At 43.2% G+C, this 16,344-nt stretch overlaps 1 protein-coding gene across 2 annotated transcripts in view; it reads right to left on the minus strand.

Moving 5' to 3' along the window:
* Positions 1-12,271, minus strand: part of CAPN9 (calpain 9) — a 30,739-nt gene extending 18,468 nt beyond the window's left edge. For both annotated transcript variants that reach the window (XM_054398810.1, XM_054398817.1), the window contains exons 1-8: positions 12,059-12,271; positions 8,578-8,647; positions 7,468-7,586; positions 6,709-6,842; positions 5,690-5,858; positions 4,051-4,134; positions 3,732-3,817; positions 1,894-1,971 (exon numbers count right to left, since the gene is read on the minus strand). In XM_054398810.1, the coding sequence (XP_054254785.1) occupies positions 1,894-1,971; positions 3,732-3,817; positions 4,051-4,134; positions 5,690-5,858; positions 6,709-6,842; positions 7,468-7,586; positions 8,578-8,647; positions 12,059-12,271 (953 nt within the window). The remainder of the gene's footprint in view (positions 1-1,893; positions 1,972-3,731; positions 3,818-4,050; positions 4,135-5,689; positions 5,859-6,708; positions 6,843-7,467; positions 7,587-8,577; positions 8,648-12,058) is intronic.
* Between the last annotated feature and the right edge of the window lie 4,073 nt (positions 12,272-16,344).

Consider the following 16,344-nt stretch of genomic DNA (forward strand, 5'->3'; position numbering starts at 1 on the left):
TTTCAGTAGAAACTGGTTGCAGTCAACAAAGAGAAGAGCCTCATTGCACCTTACATTATTTGTTAAGCCCAAGGGTAATGCATGTCATGGAGAACATATTTTGAACTCTTGAGGACCTAATTAACTTGCTACTCACTATTTCTAGCAGTACGTTTTGAAGCACCTCATGAAGATTGCCCCATCTTTCCAGGGAGGCAAGCCAAGTTGCCACCAGGATTGGCTGAAGCTATTCAGCTGCAGAAGGAGAAATATACTCATTCACCATCTCTTCAGCTAAACTGCATCAGCAAGAGCCACAGTAGCAGCAAAGTGAAAGCTGTAGAGAAGCATCTATGTCCATCTCTTTCTTCATCTGACCATTTTAATGACTTTAGGGATACATCACATTATGTGGAGCCTCATGGGGAAACCATCAAAGTGTGGCTTAGAGGGGGCAAAGAGACAACACTCCTTAGAGTGCCAAAAGAGAAGTCAAAATGCAGTAGGGAAAGTAAGTCTAATGGACTGGGTGGAGGGTTTAGCTAGCATCAAACTTGCCTGACTGGTTTTGGAAGCATTCCTTGTCTTCTGTATGTGATTTTTGTCCACCTAACCCTTTCAACATAAATTTCAGTCCCCATGGCTTTTGTTTCTGCTCTGAATGGCTAAGATGCTGGGTGAGGAAGGCCTGGGTATTCTGAAACTCATTAATTTTTATTTGCCCTCTGAGGACTTACTTAGCTATCAGCTTAGCTCTATTGGACAGATGACTTCTAAATGAATTTCATTACCCATATGATGCCTACTTGCACACTCATAACTCCATTACAGAGAAAAGTTTTGAGTCATGCCCTGTATTGATAGACTTGCTGGAGTTGCTTTGGTGCCAGGTAAAGTTTTTGCCCTGTTTTCATTTACCTCATGAGCTCCAGCTGTAGCCAGGTCAAAAACAACAAGAAAACTACCACAAAAGCTTTTTGGAAAATCTGAGAATGCCCTACTGCATTTGCAATGTCAATAGCAAAATAACTCAAAATATTCTATGTCAAAATACTTGAGCAGTGGGTCAGCCACTGGACCTACTTCCCTCTAGAGGTATCAAAATTTGGGATAAATCATTTTATATGGTTTAATGTGCTGCACTATTGTGTCGGTGTGAACCACCACAACTATCTATCTTAAATCAATTCTCAGGCCTAGAATTGAACTTTGGTTTAACTTGCAGGAAATATCTGGAATAGCACCACTACATACCTCTCTAGGTTTACCTCTGTGTAAAAGAGATGATCATCTGGTCCTAGAAAACATGACCAGACACACTGGCAGTAGTGCACAGCACGGTTGATGTAGGAGGGGATCATATGCAAGTCAGCCATCTGCTCTGTCTGAAATCGTGAATTTGGCATGAAGAAGTCTTCACACTTCTAAAGCAATTTCTGCTACATTTCCCCCTCATTTCACTTAATCTTTTCTTAAAGTTTTGCATCATTTCACTCATAACTTGATGTCCTTTTACTTTCCATAACAATTAACATTGCTTCTCAGGACTCCCTTCCTTTCCAGTGTGTGCCTAAAGGCACTTCGTAGGTGACATGCCACAGCAAAACGTTCCCTTCTGTAGAGCTTACCTTTGGTCACAGGAAGGATTTAAAGAGTCTTACATTCGTGGGGAGCACACAGGGTTTGAGATATGTTAATGCCACTAACTAACCTGACTTTTAAAATGCTTTTTCTTGTTAAAATAGACATGGACACACATGAAACACTCAGAAACCAAGGGAGTATTCTACCTTCCCTCTGTGAGGCAGAAGCTGAGCTTTTTCTCATACACAGACTTTTCCCCTATTGCTCCTTCTAGCCACTCACACCTTGGTTTCTGACTAAAGGCACACACTTTAAAAACCTGTGGCTTACCAGAACTCTCCATCATCCTGCGCTGCTTGAGATAGGCGCCTCTGCTCTGATGGGCTTACTGAACGCCATTCCAGAGAGCTGCAAGAAAACAAACCCAAGCTTTAGCATGAGTATGTGGCAATTAATTTCCCCCAGCTCAGAACAACTGGCTGGACACAGCAGCAGGCTGTTCTTCTTCCAGAAGTGTTTTATTTGTGTGGGGGCACACAAACACAGATACATTTAAGAGGTTTCCGAAACCCTGTTGTCACTCATGGTTGCAGAGACCCAACTAATGATGCTGGAAGCAGGAATGGGCCGAAGATCCCAAGGCTGCTCTAGGATGGTCTTGTGTAAGCTATTCCCTGCACTAAAGAGTTGGGACTGCTCTCAGGTGTTGGTGTTGGGAGCAATAAGGCTGTTGGTAAACCTCAGGAGTTTGGTAATTCACACTCCTACTTTTTCCATCTGTAGCACCATCTCCTTTTTTCTGTTTGTCAGTAATTTGGGGCCAGGTGTTTCTTCAAAATGGAGTCAATGGGAACTGAGTAGGCTCCTTCCCCTGTACAGGGAGATTTGCTGGAGTAACTGAGATTTCAGGTAAAATCTTTGCCTCCTTTTCATTCACTCCTACAACTCCAGGTGTGGCAGGTCAAAACCAAACAAAAACCTGGTTAAACTTTTTGGAAAAACTGAACATATCCTGCTACATTTCCAATCTAGTACAATAAACAAGGAATAGAAGACACCTTATGTTGAGGTTTTAATTCCAGTAATCACTGCAAAATGTTAATATAGAAACTTGTATTGACCTGTGAGCCCCTCTGCATCTGGGAAACAGCCACAGAATCAGAGCTCTGTTTTGCAGAGACAGCCTGTTCAATCACAGCATGAATTGCCAGATGCCTGTTGTTATCTTAATCTTGCTGGGGTTCTTTTTATTTTTGAGATTTAATCACTCATTATACAGGACAATTATCCACATTTTTCTTTTTCAAGATAGTAAAGGATCAGAGCTGATGTCGAAATATTTCATTTATTTCTGAGTCATGTTAAGGACAGGGTCATTGAAAGCATTCTACACATGACTGCATGTCTCAGCAGTTTTAAAGGCCCAGAGAGATTATGGATCATCTCCTCTAAATCTGTGTGAACCAAAAAAAAAAACCCCAAACCATAACAGAAGAAAGTGAAACAAAAATGAAACCATGGGTATATGCAAAACCATACTGAAAAGTGTATGTTGGGGTGAATGCAGTGCTGGTTTTTACTACAATAAGACTGGTTTTCAGATAAATCCTGTAGTGTTTTGGGGTCCTTCCTTAACTTTGGTAGGTATCATGTGAAGGCACCATTTAATGGCCATATATAACCTATAAGGTCCCTGCCTATTCCTGAAATGTTTAGAAATCCAGGACAGTAAATGCAACTGGAGTTTATGAGTGCATAAGCTACTTAGAGTGGCTATACAATATTAGTTCCCATCTTACCTGCGGTAGGACAAAGTATGGATTCTGCATTACAAGTACTACAGCAAGAGTCTTGCAAAAAATAAGCTAAAAATCACTCCAAATGTAAAATTTTTTCCAATTGGGAGTGTCTTAAAGTTAACTTACCCCTTTTATATTGATACATGTTTTTTTGGCTAATGTTAGATTGAAGGGGTGTACTAAACAAATTTGACAGTGTCCCCATAATTGACCAGCTTTGAAAATCCAGAGGGTGACATGCTAGCATGGCAGTAATCCTGTGCTACACTTTCAAAGCCTTGATTTCCTTTCCTGAGGTGTAACTGGGGCGGTGGAGCAAAGCTGGGGTCTGGCATTGTGAGGCCAGTGTGTACGGGTCAGCATACGCACTTGTCGCTCCAAGGGCCGTTCCACTCCACCTGTCCCCAGGGGTTCCTTATCCTTATCAGCTGCACTTGCTGGCCCCTATAGCTCACCTGGGGAAGAAAGAGATTGAGAAAATACCAACTGTCAGTAGCTATGGAGCAGGACTTCTCCAGTGTGCACAGACAGGCCAGGCTGCTGAAACAGCTGGGCAAAAGGTGCAGGATGCTACAGGAGATGTGGGATTTGGATAACTCCCCCAGGATAACTCCCCCTGTCACCTGAGGTTGGGGGACATTGTTTTATTTTTCCCCCAGGCCTCCTTACCCCATGCTGATGAACATACCTGATCGATGCCAGTCACCGAGTAAGCATGGCCCTTTATGAGGCCGAAGGGGGTTTTGGCTTCTGACTCAGCAGCACTGCTGGTCTGAAATAAGGGGGGGAAAAAAAGTGTAAATCACTCTCTTCAGAGTGAGATCACAAGTGGTGTCACCTGGTCCCTTCCAAGTATCAGGTGAAAGGTTGGTGGCTAGCTGACTATGAACTATGTACTATGAACAGGGAACTTACCTGGCTGCTCAATGCAGTGATGGTGCAATGCCATCCTTTGAGGAAAGAAAAGGATTTTAAAAACATTTTTAGCGTTTTTCACTCAGAGGGGAAAATAATATGGTTCCATGCTGAAATACTTTCTCTGTCCCTGTGATTTTGCATCAACATCATCTACACTTTCAGAATCTCAGTTTTAACTCCCATTCAAATGTAGTTTGTGTCAGCTTAGGAATGGGAAAAGGTGATTTCAGACTGAGATCAGGCACCGATATGGTCTCATCCCTTGTAAAAAGACATTTATGGAGCAGTGATGGCATTGAAGACTTCCATTAGCCAGCTGAGTTTTATACTCTTTCTCTAGTCAATAAATAATTAATCATTGCAAGCAGCAAAGCTTTGTCAGAAGAGAAACTCAAATCAGAAAACACCAGTCTCCAAAGCTGAGGACACAATCTTGAGTAAGAGAGAGCTTGTGAAACAGCCCTGTTTTCAGACAGGCAGGTGTTGGGTTTGAGATAAAAAGTCCCCCTGGCCAAATACTAAATGATAAGGCTCTTGGGCAGAGTGCAAATGAAAGCCTCTTTCTTTCTCCTCCAGCCTGGGCACTTACTTTGCCTTTGTTACAAGTATCCAAAATGAATATTTTGGGTCTGGTGGGATTTCTCATTTACTCTGAAACCCTTTTCTCCATCTGCTCATTCTGGCAGAGAAACCTGGCACACTTTGTCTCCATGTTGCCTTTCCCACTGAGCACAGTCAGCAAGGATCAGCAATGGGACTTTCACTCTTGCTGCTGAGAAGTTTAGACATTTTTCACCAGAAAGCTAAGAATACATGGATGGCTCCTTTTACCCTGGGTCAGACAGGGTAAACAGTGAGTAACCTATGAACACTGTAAGTAACCTATGAAGGTACTACCCACCAGCAGCCTTTCTCTAGGAAAACTGGAGTTTTCAGTCTCGGGGGGGATGAAAGTGACATATCCTAATTCCCTGTTTACAGCCCCTGTTTACAAACAAAAACTCAGGTCCTGAAAATTGTCTTGAGTCCATCGAAGTCCCCATAGGAGTTGTTACAGAATCCAGGGCTGAAAGAAACCCCAAATTTTGTAGTCTCTGGAACCAGTAAGTCTTCAGAAAACTATGCAGATTTTAATGCTAAAACTGATCAAATCAGTTAGGAAAGTTCATTCTCACTGAGTGCTCATACTTATGTCACTATTGCACTAAATACAGTGGCCATCACCTGATGAAAACTGTACTAAGAACTATATTAGTATTACATAACTGTCAGTTCATAGCTATTATTTCTGGAATTAAGTGCATGTCCATCTACTTGTCATTAATGTAACTAGTCATTAAAAAGTAGATTTTTCTAACAGAGAATCCACAAAACTGAACTGAGAAATTTGGACTCCATTTCTTACTTACATCAATAGAGCAGCCCACCATTGAGCATCTTTTCAGAGCTTTCTCTAGGATTTCATAGAAATTGTCAGGAGCCTTTTTAACCTCATACATTTCTCCTACACCCCCAGTGAAATCCTCCATGGCTTCTATTGTGCTGCCTCCTTTCAGAGCCTCGTAGCTGCCGTTCAGCCTGGAAAACATATGCCAGCCATGAGGATACTCATGTTTAAGAGCTTTCTCACATGGGCATGAAAACACAGCAATGACACTGAAGCCAAAAGAAGTGCCCCAGAATGTACCCAGGATATATGGAAGGAATATTTGAGATAATTTTACTTTCCTTATTAATTGAATTATTAATTTATTGATTTGTTCATATTCTTAAGGGCTAGGATTTTCTTTCTTCAGTGTCAATTGTCAGGTTTGCAAGGACTGAACATAAATTTGTTCCAGTGGCTTGCTACCTGCCAAATAGTTTAGAATCATAGAATCAACCAGGTTGGAAGAGACCTCCAAGATCATCCAGTCCAATCTATCACCCAGCCCTAAGCAATCAGCTAGACCATGGCACTAAGTGCCTCATCCAGTCTTCTCTTGAACGTCTCCAGTGATGGCGACTCCACCACCTCCCTGGGCAGCCCATTCCAATGGGCAATCACCATCTCTGTGAAGAACTTCCTCCTAACATCCAGCCTATACTTCCCGCGGCACAACCTGAGGCTGTGTCCTCTGAGAGTTAGCCAGAATCATCAATCGAGGTCTCAGCAGAGACACAAATGGCAGTATTCAGGCTTTGATCCAACTCTATTGCTATTAGCAAGGACTACACCTAATGAAGTGCAGGAAGCTGGACCAGCTCAGAAGTAATGGATGCAATGTCTTTAGATTAGGGCAGCAGAAAATGCGAAACAAAACAACCCCCCATCAGCAACAAAAAACTACTGGATAGAAGCTGCTCACTTGAGTTGTGAATAATGCATGTACAAAACGTGAATAATACATGCACACATAGTGAACTCTGCATGTGCAGTGTAACTTACTTGGCATAGGCTTTCTCTAGTAAGGCACTCCAAAATTCGTTGTGCTCAGCTGAGTGCAGGAAAACCAACCGGTCCTTGAACGTGGGCAGCCTGTCATCAATCACGACATCCAGCCACTCGTTGTGCTGCCAAAACTATTCAGAAGGGATGGGGCATGAATCTGCTGACATCATCTCATTCCTTAAGCATAGGACTCTGGTGTCTCAGCACTTTCAATTGCAAGTTAGTGGCAATCATAGGCTTGGTTAGAAGTCATATGTAAATCATCCATTCCCATCTATATACAGTGCTAGACTACTCTGAAGGAAGGCTAATCTATCTTAAGAAAAGACTAAAAATGTAGAGCTGTGCTATAGCTACATGAGTGATGTTATTCACACAAGGAGCTACACACAAGTGGTCACCATGTGATTCAAGAGAAAGTTAAGACAAATGTATTTTACATATCCCAGTCCAACTCTTTTAAGGCCTTTCATGATATATGAGGGTTTTGTGCCTAGGAAAACATGAAATGATTTCTAAAGTCATATATCTCTTCACAGAGCAGAAGTGGCTATGCAGGTGCTTATGGGAGGCTGTTGTAGCCCTCTAGGTTGTTTCTCAAAACACAAACAACAGTGTAAGCTTAACAATACTGTCTTTTGTTTGTTTGTTTGTTTTATTGATGTTTCCTTTGCTATAACTGGCAAGCCTCTGCAAAATAGACCATGGCATGTAATGACAGAAATGTGTTCGTGTTATGCCAGACATTTATTTTACCTGAAAATGAAATATTCCAGCATAATCTGGCCCAAAATTTTGATCCAGTGGCACCACTCTTGCTAGTGTTTTTTCATTCAGTGTGAGAGAAGCTATGGCTGCTAATAGCCAGCAGTCACCTGTGAATTGAGAAGGGGAGGAAAACCTTCATTTTCTTCACTTCAGAAAGAGAAGTGGCGACAGTGGAGGGGCTGCCAGCTCTCTTGAAATCCAAAAGACAGATCATGTGACACCAAGAAGCATGTCTGCAGACTGTGTTGCAGTTTGGAGATACTGGTAGACAAAAGACTCCCTTGGGTTCACAGTACAGCAGTACAGTGTGAGCTGAAATTCCCCCCACACCAACAATAACCAGGCTAGCTCAGTCTGGAAGCAAATGAAAGCTGTATTTACAAGCAAATCTACAATCTATGATGAAATGCAATGAATATGTACAAATATACAAAATTCACAACATTTACAAATATATACAATCAACAGAAAAGCACAACCAAGCTCCCTTTGCTTCCCCTGAGGGGACCTCCCAAGGGGCCTCCCCCTCAGACCCCCCTGGCAGAAAGCAGAGTTAGCTAAAAGCAAAGAGGCTGTTAACTTAGCTAGCCAAGGTCAGTATGTTATCTTCAGCCGGAAGAGAAGAAGAAGCAGCAGCCAGACAGCCCAGCAAGGAAGCGAACTCCCCACTCCGACTGCCCTGACTCTGTTTTGAGTAGTAGTTCTTAAACATTTCTATCTATCCAATGGAAGTGTTTAGAACAATCATTATTTTGCTTTCTTACACCCAATAGTGACTTATTTACACTCTTTAGCTTTCTCTGCTTGAACTTTGAGAAGAAAAGAAAAATTAAGAAGACAGTTTCAAACCATCGCAAATACCCTCATGTGGAGATCCTTCCCTGATGATGAATCTCACTCTGCCAGGATGATCCCTGGCACAGATGGGAGGGTGCTACCAAAGCAGTGCCTGCAGTCAAGGAGAGCATGGGTGGTATCTCCAGCTTTACTGTTTCCAGCAGTTCAGGTGGGACAAACATTTCTCTATGTGTGAGGACATTGCTGCTGCTTCACAAGGGGTGTAGTTATGAACATATCTATCCAGAGGGCATTACTCACCAAGATCCCCTTGGCAAATGTCAGTTCTTGTGGCTCCTCCAACAATAAACTTGGGGTCTTTCACAATGTCCTGTGAGAGTGGAAGATAGACACAGGAATGACAGAACATGCTAGGAAAATATCACCATCACTGAGCCCAGACATGCAGCATGGTGTGTGCCACAAGCTAATTTATCCTGCAGCAGCACAGCCACAACAAAAACCAAGGTGGGGAATACTTGCTAATTAATTGCAGTGCAGAGCAATTAAAGAATCAGCTTTTCTCAGTTTTTCATAATTAGTTGGCTGCTAATAAAAGGCTAGTGTTCTTAATTCATCCACAGGCAATTGTTAAAAGCAACATAGCACAACCTCGTCCAGGATCTCCATGTTAGGTTATGATCCTGGTTAATGAGTTTTTCATTTGTTTGTTTGCTTCTTTTCCTCCAATAGGTGGAAAACCAGCACAACCAATTTACCTTTAAATGCACTATTAAGCCTTTTATTTACCTGCACATAATACCTCGAGCATACAATGTATAACAACCATGAGACCATTTCCTCCTCAACTAAGCAAACAACAAAGGTAGACTCCAGCCTTGTTTGCTTTACAGAGTCAATTTCTAGGAGGAGTTGACACTACCCACCCTTGTGTGCTGAGAGAGACTGATGCTCACAGTGGCATTAAAGCAATTCTCAAGCATTCGTTTGACTGTTTCAGTCAGCTGGAGAGAAAAATTACAGTGGTGAACCAGTAAATGTGTCAGGAATTCCCCGCCCTTCTTCCCTTTCCTATGAACTGCATATTTGGTTTGATTGCACCAAAAAGGGAGGAGAAGGGTATCTAATATAGGAGGGTATTTAATATATTAACTAGAGGAATGTGCCTGTAGTTGATCAGTCTGTCCTGATACGTTGTTGCAGACCCTATGGTGTGAAGAAGACACTTCCGCCTCGGTGGCAGAAACTTGCAAAAAACCCCCCAAAACAAACAAACAAACAAACAACAACAAACAAACAAACAAAAACCAAACCAAACAACAACAAAAAAAAAAAGAGGGAAAAATAGAAGACATTCAGTCATTTCACACCTTCATTTGCCTAGGAGAAAACTGAGTTGCTTTTGGTTCATATCACTGCAATTTGTGAGGCTATCTGGGCAAGATACTAATAGTTTTGATCAGCTTCCTCAACTTACTGCTGAAGTATCTACTGCTGGCCACTGCTGGAACCAGACACTCCACACAGTGAACTAGGCACTGCTCCTGTGAAGCTCACCCTGCAGAGGTAATACTCAGGAGGAAGCCAGCTTACATAATTTTTGTTTGCATATGCAGGGGAGGCAGTGGCACACAGGTTGTCACTCATCCACAGGTGCCCTGGGGAGGAGGCACCACAGTACACCGTGTCCCCATTGTGTAGAGCAAAGGGAAATCAAACAGCAGCTCCTTCTTACCTGGCCCACCTGCTTGTTAAATACACTCAGTCTTGGTGGGACTGATGTGAACAATAAAAAACACAGCTCATTGCCCTTAGACATAAATATAACATCAGCTGATAAAGTACCTGATCTTTAACAACATGCCTGGTTTTAACATCATTGCTTCTGGGGAGCATAATTCTGATGACAAGACCTGTATTTAGCTGTTACAAAGAAACTCTGCACGTTAGCAAGGGATGAGATAAAAAAACCTTTCCACTGGCATGAGTCTGAACATTAGATTCATAGGTCATTGCTTATTTCACAGCTCTACAACTCAAATGTAGAAAAATATTTTCAATCTCATATGTCTAAAGCAAGCACAAATAATAAAACAGAAACAACAAGGAATTGAAAAGATTATTTAACTGGATCTATGTCACATTCTCTTCTGCACAAAAAATACCCCATACTCTACAGTTATTGAGTGAATGTTGTAGAAATAATGTTAATTTTAAAGGGGTTTTCAGACTGAATGGTATAATCCTGTATATCAGGGCTTTCAACATGTTAAAGGACAAAACCCAGAGCTGGATCTTGCATTCAAGTAACATAGTAGGGAAAGGGAAAGGGAGAGGGAAAGGAAAAGAGAAAGGGAAAGGGAAAGGGAAAGGGAAAGGGAAAGGGAAGAAGGAAAAGGGGAAAAGGGAAAGGGGAGAAGGGAAGAGGACATAATTTGGCCCTGCATCACCCATATGTATTGTGCTACTCTTCAAAGGTATTATAAAATACTGGTAGGAAAGGCAGTAAAACCCAATCAGCATGAAAATCAGTTTAAACACAGATGTGCTGCACAGAGGCCATGCTCTTGTGGTCACTCTCTCCAGCCCTGCCAGCTGAGCTGTGGCAAATAACCTTGTACATGCACCAGGCCTATATCTCACCTGCAAAATAAAATGTGTTTACTTGAAATGGTGCTATAATGCCCCAGTTTTGCTGCTGCTCCTGATGGATAGTAGAGATCAAACTGATTTAGTTCAAATATTAAGAAGTCAGAGAAGTCCCTAACTAAATCTCTGTCCTTGCATATTCTCTCAGCCTTCTTGAGCTTTATTTGTCGCTGTGCAGCTCACAAAAGTTCACCTTTTAGGACAGTGAGAATTGGAATGTAAAGGCAGATCCCTTTTCAGGTAATTTACTCATCCTGGAAATGTTTCCAGTTCAGTGCACAAAGATCCTGAAAAAGACTGTGACAACTACAACAAACAGGCTGCTCTTGGCTGTCCCTGGGTCCCACACACAAGGACACACAAGCTCTCAGTTGCTTCTGGTCATATTTTACAGCAAAGTTTAACTATTGTGAAACCCCAAATGGAAAAATGACAAACTAGCACCTAATGGCTGTCCAAAGGAGCAAAGTTCTTTCTGATTTACTGTCACAGAAATAAATGAGGAGAAGGAATCTGGAATAGTGCAGGGTTTGTGATCTGAGAGCACGTGACTAGTGAAGCTTCAGGCTCTCACTATGTTGTTTGTGATTGTTATGCAAGATGCGTTAAAGGATATTCATCAAGCCCTTGGCTAGTGCTGAATGGCTCAGTAACCATGGCATGTATCTGTAATTTCTCAGTGTTTCATGGTGGAAGAAAGCAAGTACAAGAGTCTCATACTCTAAAAGCTAGAAGTTTCACAATTGTTAAGTTTAACTGTAATTATGAATTTCTGACTTGATTTTTACACAGAACATCATTATAATGTATTTTACCCTTAATTCCTTGCATGTCCTCTTATTTTCATCTTAACATTGCTTTTATCTGGCAATGATGTAAGAGAGGAAGCTGATTACAAATTGTTTATGCATATACATAAATATGCATGCGTCAAGCGTGGCTATGCAATGAGCTACATCTAAAATATGGGGAGAAGCCTTCCAGCCCTCTTGTCCCACAACTTGAGCTTTTTTGACTGATATCTCAGCCCCACGCCACTGCCCCTGATGTAGGAAGGGTTACCCCTGCACTTTGTCTCTGCAGAGTCTGAATTCCAGCAGGATGAAAGGAGGGAACACAATGGTGTACTCACCCTGGGCCTCTTCCAGATGAAGGGAATAGGTGGCTTTTCACTGAAGAAGAGGGAGGAGTTGCAGGCAGGGAAGTCAGGGTCCTCAAAGAGGACCCCCCTGCGCAGACACTCCTGCTTCAACTCCTCATAGGCTTTCCCTGAGCTGTGGGTGGCACGCGCTGTCCTGGGCAGCATGGGTGGCCTCGGCTTTGAGTCCTGGTACAGGTAGGGCATGGCTCCCTCCTGCCTGCTAGAGAGAGATTCCAGAGAGATGAGGCTTAGCAGGTAGTGGGGACAGAAGAAGTGGGGGAACAGGAGGAAAAGGAAGAGAGAGTGAAAAATACCTCTAGCACCTTGTGAAGGAGAAGTGGACAAAAGCAGTGTTCTGGGGCGGAGTCAGCAATGTCCTCCAGTCCTTCTTGGTTGTGCCTCCTTGAGCTGCAGTGTGAGACTGACCTTCCAGCTGCCCTGAACACCAGCAGAGATGAACACCCTGAAAGTAAACAGGGAAGGAAGGTGGCTGGTCCTGGCCACACCCGAAGCTGGGGCAGCCAGGTGGTGCCCTGTCCTTTCCCTGGGCAGAGCTGCTGTGCCCGCCCAGAGGGTAAGGGCGTGCACAGGACCTGGCACCACTCCCTGTGGGCACGGGAGGTTGCCACTGGGCCCGGGGTGGCTTTGCGGTATGCAGCACCGACCCAGAACCCTTGAATCATGCAGAGGTGGTGAGATCTGGGAAAGAAACCAGAGCCACACAATAGGGAGTGGCTGCTGTGTGCATTTACCCTGTCTCTCACATGTGGGAGAGCAGCCTGGCATTACTGGTGGCAGGGCCATCTTGAGGAGTAAATGACCACTTTGGATGACATGAAGGAGGGATAGCAAGGCTGAGAGATGGTTGTGGCCAAGGCCAATCCACCAGCAAAAGTCTAGTGGCAGGGCAAACATTGGGTGTGTGCAGAAGGGCTGGTGGTAGCTAGTGGGGAGGGCTTTTAGCAGGATGTCTATCAAGAGCAGGGCAAAACCAGAGGAAGTGTCAGGAAATGCTACCCTGAGGAGGGATTTTAATGGGCTGCACATTGAAGGAGTTCTGTGTGCTTTGCAACCTGGGATTTTAAAAATAAATACATATGTATTTGCCACCGATTTCCAGGTTTCACAACTGTGGTCATCTGTTGCTGTGCTGCTTCTACTACCCAGCTTTTACCTGCAGCATCATATCTCAGTGGTGGGCAGCAAAACACTGTGCTGAAGAGGATGCCGACCAATCTGCTGTGGCTGCTCTGAAGGCAGGGCTCAGGGCCAGATTAGCATGTGTGTTCCTCTCTCCTTGGAAAGGGAAGAGGCGCTACCCTCATGGAGCCATTGACAGTTCTCGTAGTACAAAAGCAGCTCTGAGTATAAAAAGCACTTAGGTTCCTTTTGCTTTAACAGGCCCTTGGTGGAGCAGTTGAGCTTGCTGCCAAGAGATGATTTATGGAGAACAATTAGGTGAAACAGAATAAGTTCCATTCTGTTCTACTATTTTTCAGAGCAGTGCTGTGAGGAAAGCTTTTTTTTCAGAGCCTATATTCTCATATCTATTCTCCATAATTACATCTATTGTTGATGCCTGCAGGCTCCCTACTGAGACTGAATTCACATTGTCCAGATGTATGGATGTTGTTCAAACATACGAGAAGAGGCAGGCTTGGTTCTCCAAATATGGCAATCATTTGACCAAATTTTATGTCCAAGCCACTCACATCAGCTTTTTCTACAGTCAGTGTGGAATATTCGCTGTGTGCTTAATCATAAGATCCCTTTGGAGACAAACCCTCATTGACTAGCTTGGAGTAGATGCCCAGCTATTAAATGCATGTAGTCAAGTGAGAGGGATCCCAGTCCAGGAGCTAAGGCAGGTGAAAGGCATTTAAGTGCTAGCACAAGGCCAGGGAAGCTATGTATCTAATATCTTGCATTCAGACAGTGGCAAAACTAGGAACTTAATTTATCTACAACACCTCTGTGTGGGCCAAGACAAGTTCTGATACACCAGATTGGGGAAGGAGATGTTCAGAATTCTAGACATGCTGCCTCCATGCCTTTTATGACCCAAGGAGAGAAACCATCTATCACTTCAGGGAATTTCTGTTTTTCAAAGTTTAGCTGCATACAAAAATGTGTGGGGTGAGCTTTATTGGTGCTCTTCCTGCTGCAGGGAAATTCTTGAGGTTTCTCTCTGATGTGAACTCTCTGGTGTGCAGTAAGGGATGTTTTCACACTGCAGCCTTTCTTTCAGAGGGCAAGGACAGCTTTTGCCTCTCCTCACCCTGCTGCTTCATGTCATGACTCTGCAGGAAAACTTCACATCTTTGATATCTCAACTTCAGTGTCAAGGCACTGAAAGTTCCCAAGAGAGATGGTACCTGGGGAGGGCAGGTAGAAAAACAGAGAGATGAACAGAAAATACTGCAAAGTTTCAGTTTTTATTAAAATACAAGATTTTTCCAGCTCTATGTTAACAGTACGTATCATCTACTTGCCCCACTCAAGTGTTTTACAAAGAAAGGGGCTTGAAGTAATGAAATCCCCTTTGAAAACAGTGAGAAGTGCATTTCTCCCCTATGGTGACTCTTGTTATTGCTGCTGGTTGGTGTTCTCTGCAGATTCTCGGGTGGGAAGAAAATGAAACATGGGTCCTGTGATACCCTATTCGGGACAGAGCCCAGCAACATGTTAACTAGCTCAGCAGAGTAGTAGGCAGGATTTGAACTGCCAACATAGGATAGCTCTGCAGTTTAGATGTGCTGGTCCCCTGAGCTAAAGCTGGGTAGATTTTAACACTCCTTGGAACTTGTGAACACAGACAATAAGAAACTGTGACACCAGGCTGTGTACATTTTCATCTGGCTTGCCATTGCAACAGATATATTGTGACATGAATTCAAGTCCGGGGCAATGGAGTCCTTCCTTCACAATTACATTATCTTGGATGCAGTAGGTTTCCAGCCCACCAGCCCTCTCCAAGCAGGTGCAATAGGACAGGTTTGTCTTTTGCCTGTGAAGTGAGTGCCTGCCAGCATGTGAAGGCACAGTCAGCCAAGAGATAGATGTCAGATCAAATGCAATTAATTCCCAGCAGACCACTTCCAGACATCATTAGGGTCCTGTGGTCTGCAGAGATCTCTCTCTGAGTCATATCACCAGGCAAGATTTCAAGGAGACAGTGTAGCAGAATGAGTGATGCACAGGTCAGCAACTTACATTAAAGCTGAATGCTGTTTTCTTCCAGGCACCATCATTAAATGCCTATTCCTGAAATAACAAAAGCTTTGTCTGTTACTTTCAGCCATTGATCCAAAGCACACAGAGAGCATGAATACCAGTGTAATTGCAGCTGTCCACAGACATTGCTCTCCTACTCAGCCACACTGCTCATCCCATGGCACCCACAAAGGGGTCTGGGTGAGTATTGCACTGAAGAAGTGGTAGCTCTGGCAGAAGGCAAGCATCCTCTGCCAAGAGCAGAGCCTTACTTACTCATACTAGGAACAGAGGCAGAGTAATTTATATAATTTCTTTTTCTATCATCACTACTATTAGGTCAGAGTTCCCTGGATCTTCTTTTTGTCAAGAAGGCAGAAAGCCTGATTTGGTTTGCTGTGGTTTTAGCTGCTATTTAAGCTAAGAGAGACTTATTTTCTCTCTCGTTTTCTCCGGTTGTAATTCACGGAGTAGATAATGTAGGAAACTATGATTTCCATTTCTTGATCTCCTCACTTTACATCATGATACAGCTCTGACTTTCAGTCTCTGCTCTGTTCAGCATCTGGCATGTGCTTTCTGAGTCACACTTAATGCAATTTCTTCTCTACTAACGTCAGGTGGACCCTGGCCATTCAGGATTTAAAGTTGGGTATTTAAACCACAGCAACCTGATTTCATAACCCTGTGTCATTAAACCTCATGCCCTATCATCAGTTTAACACTGGATGGTTTATCCATAGCCTTTGACCTGACTGATCCTGTGTTTTCCAGTGCTTGTTGCTTGCTGGCTAAGCCCCTTCAGTGTCATCTGACCTTCTTTAAAGGACTAGCTTAGGCTAGATCATTTCATCTTACACTCTTTCTCCACGGGTTTGAGAGACATAAACGGTTTTGTCATGGTCCCATTGTAGCTCTCCTTATATCGTGAAAGATTTAAGAGCAGATGTTACTATGTGGATTGAGGTGCCATCTGTGAAGCTGAGCTTCTCTCTGTCCTTCCTTCCTCCTCTGGATTTATATACAGTTATATAAAACATCTTTGCTCTGTCTCTGAGATTAGT

Source organism: Indicator indicator, chromosome 2 (assembly GCF_027791375.1).
Source record: "Indicator indicator isolate 239-I01 chromosome 2, UM_Iind_1.1, whole genome shotgun sequence".
Classification (NCBI taxonomy): domain Eukaryota; kingdom Metazoa; phylum Chordata; class Aves; order Piciformes; family Indicatoridae; genus Indicator; species Indicator indicator.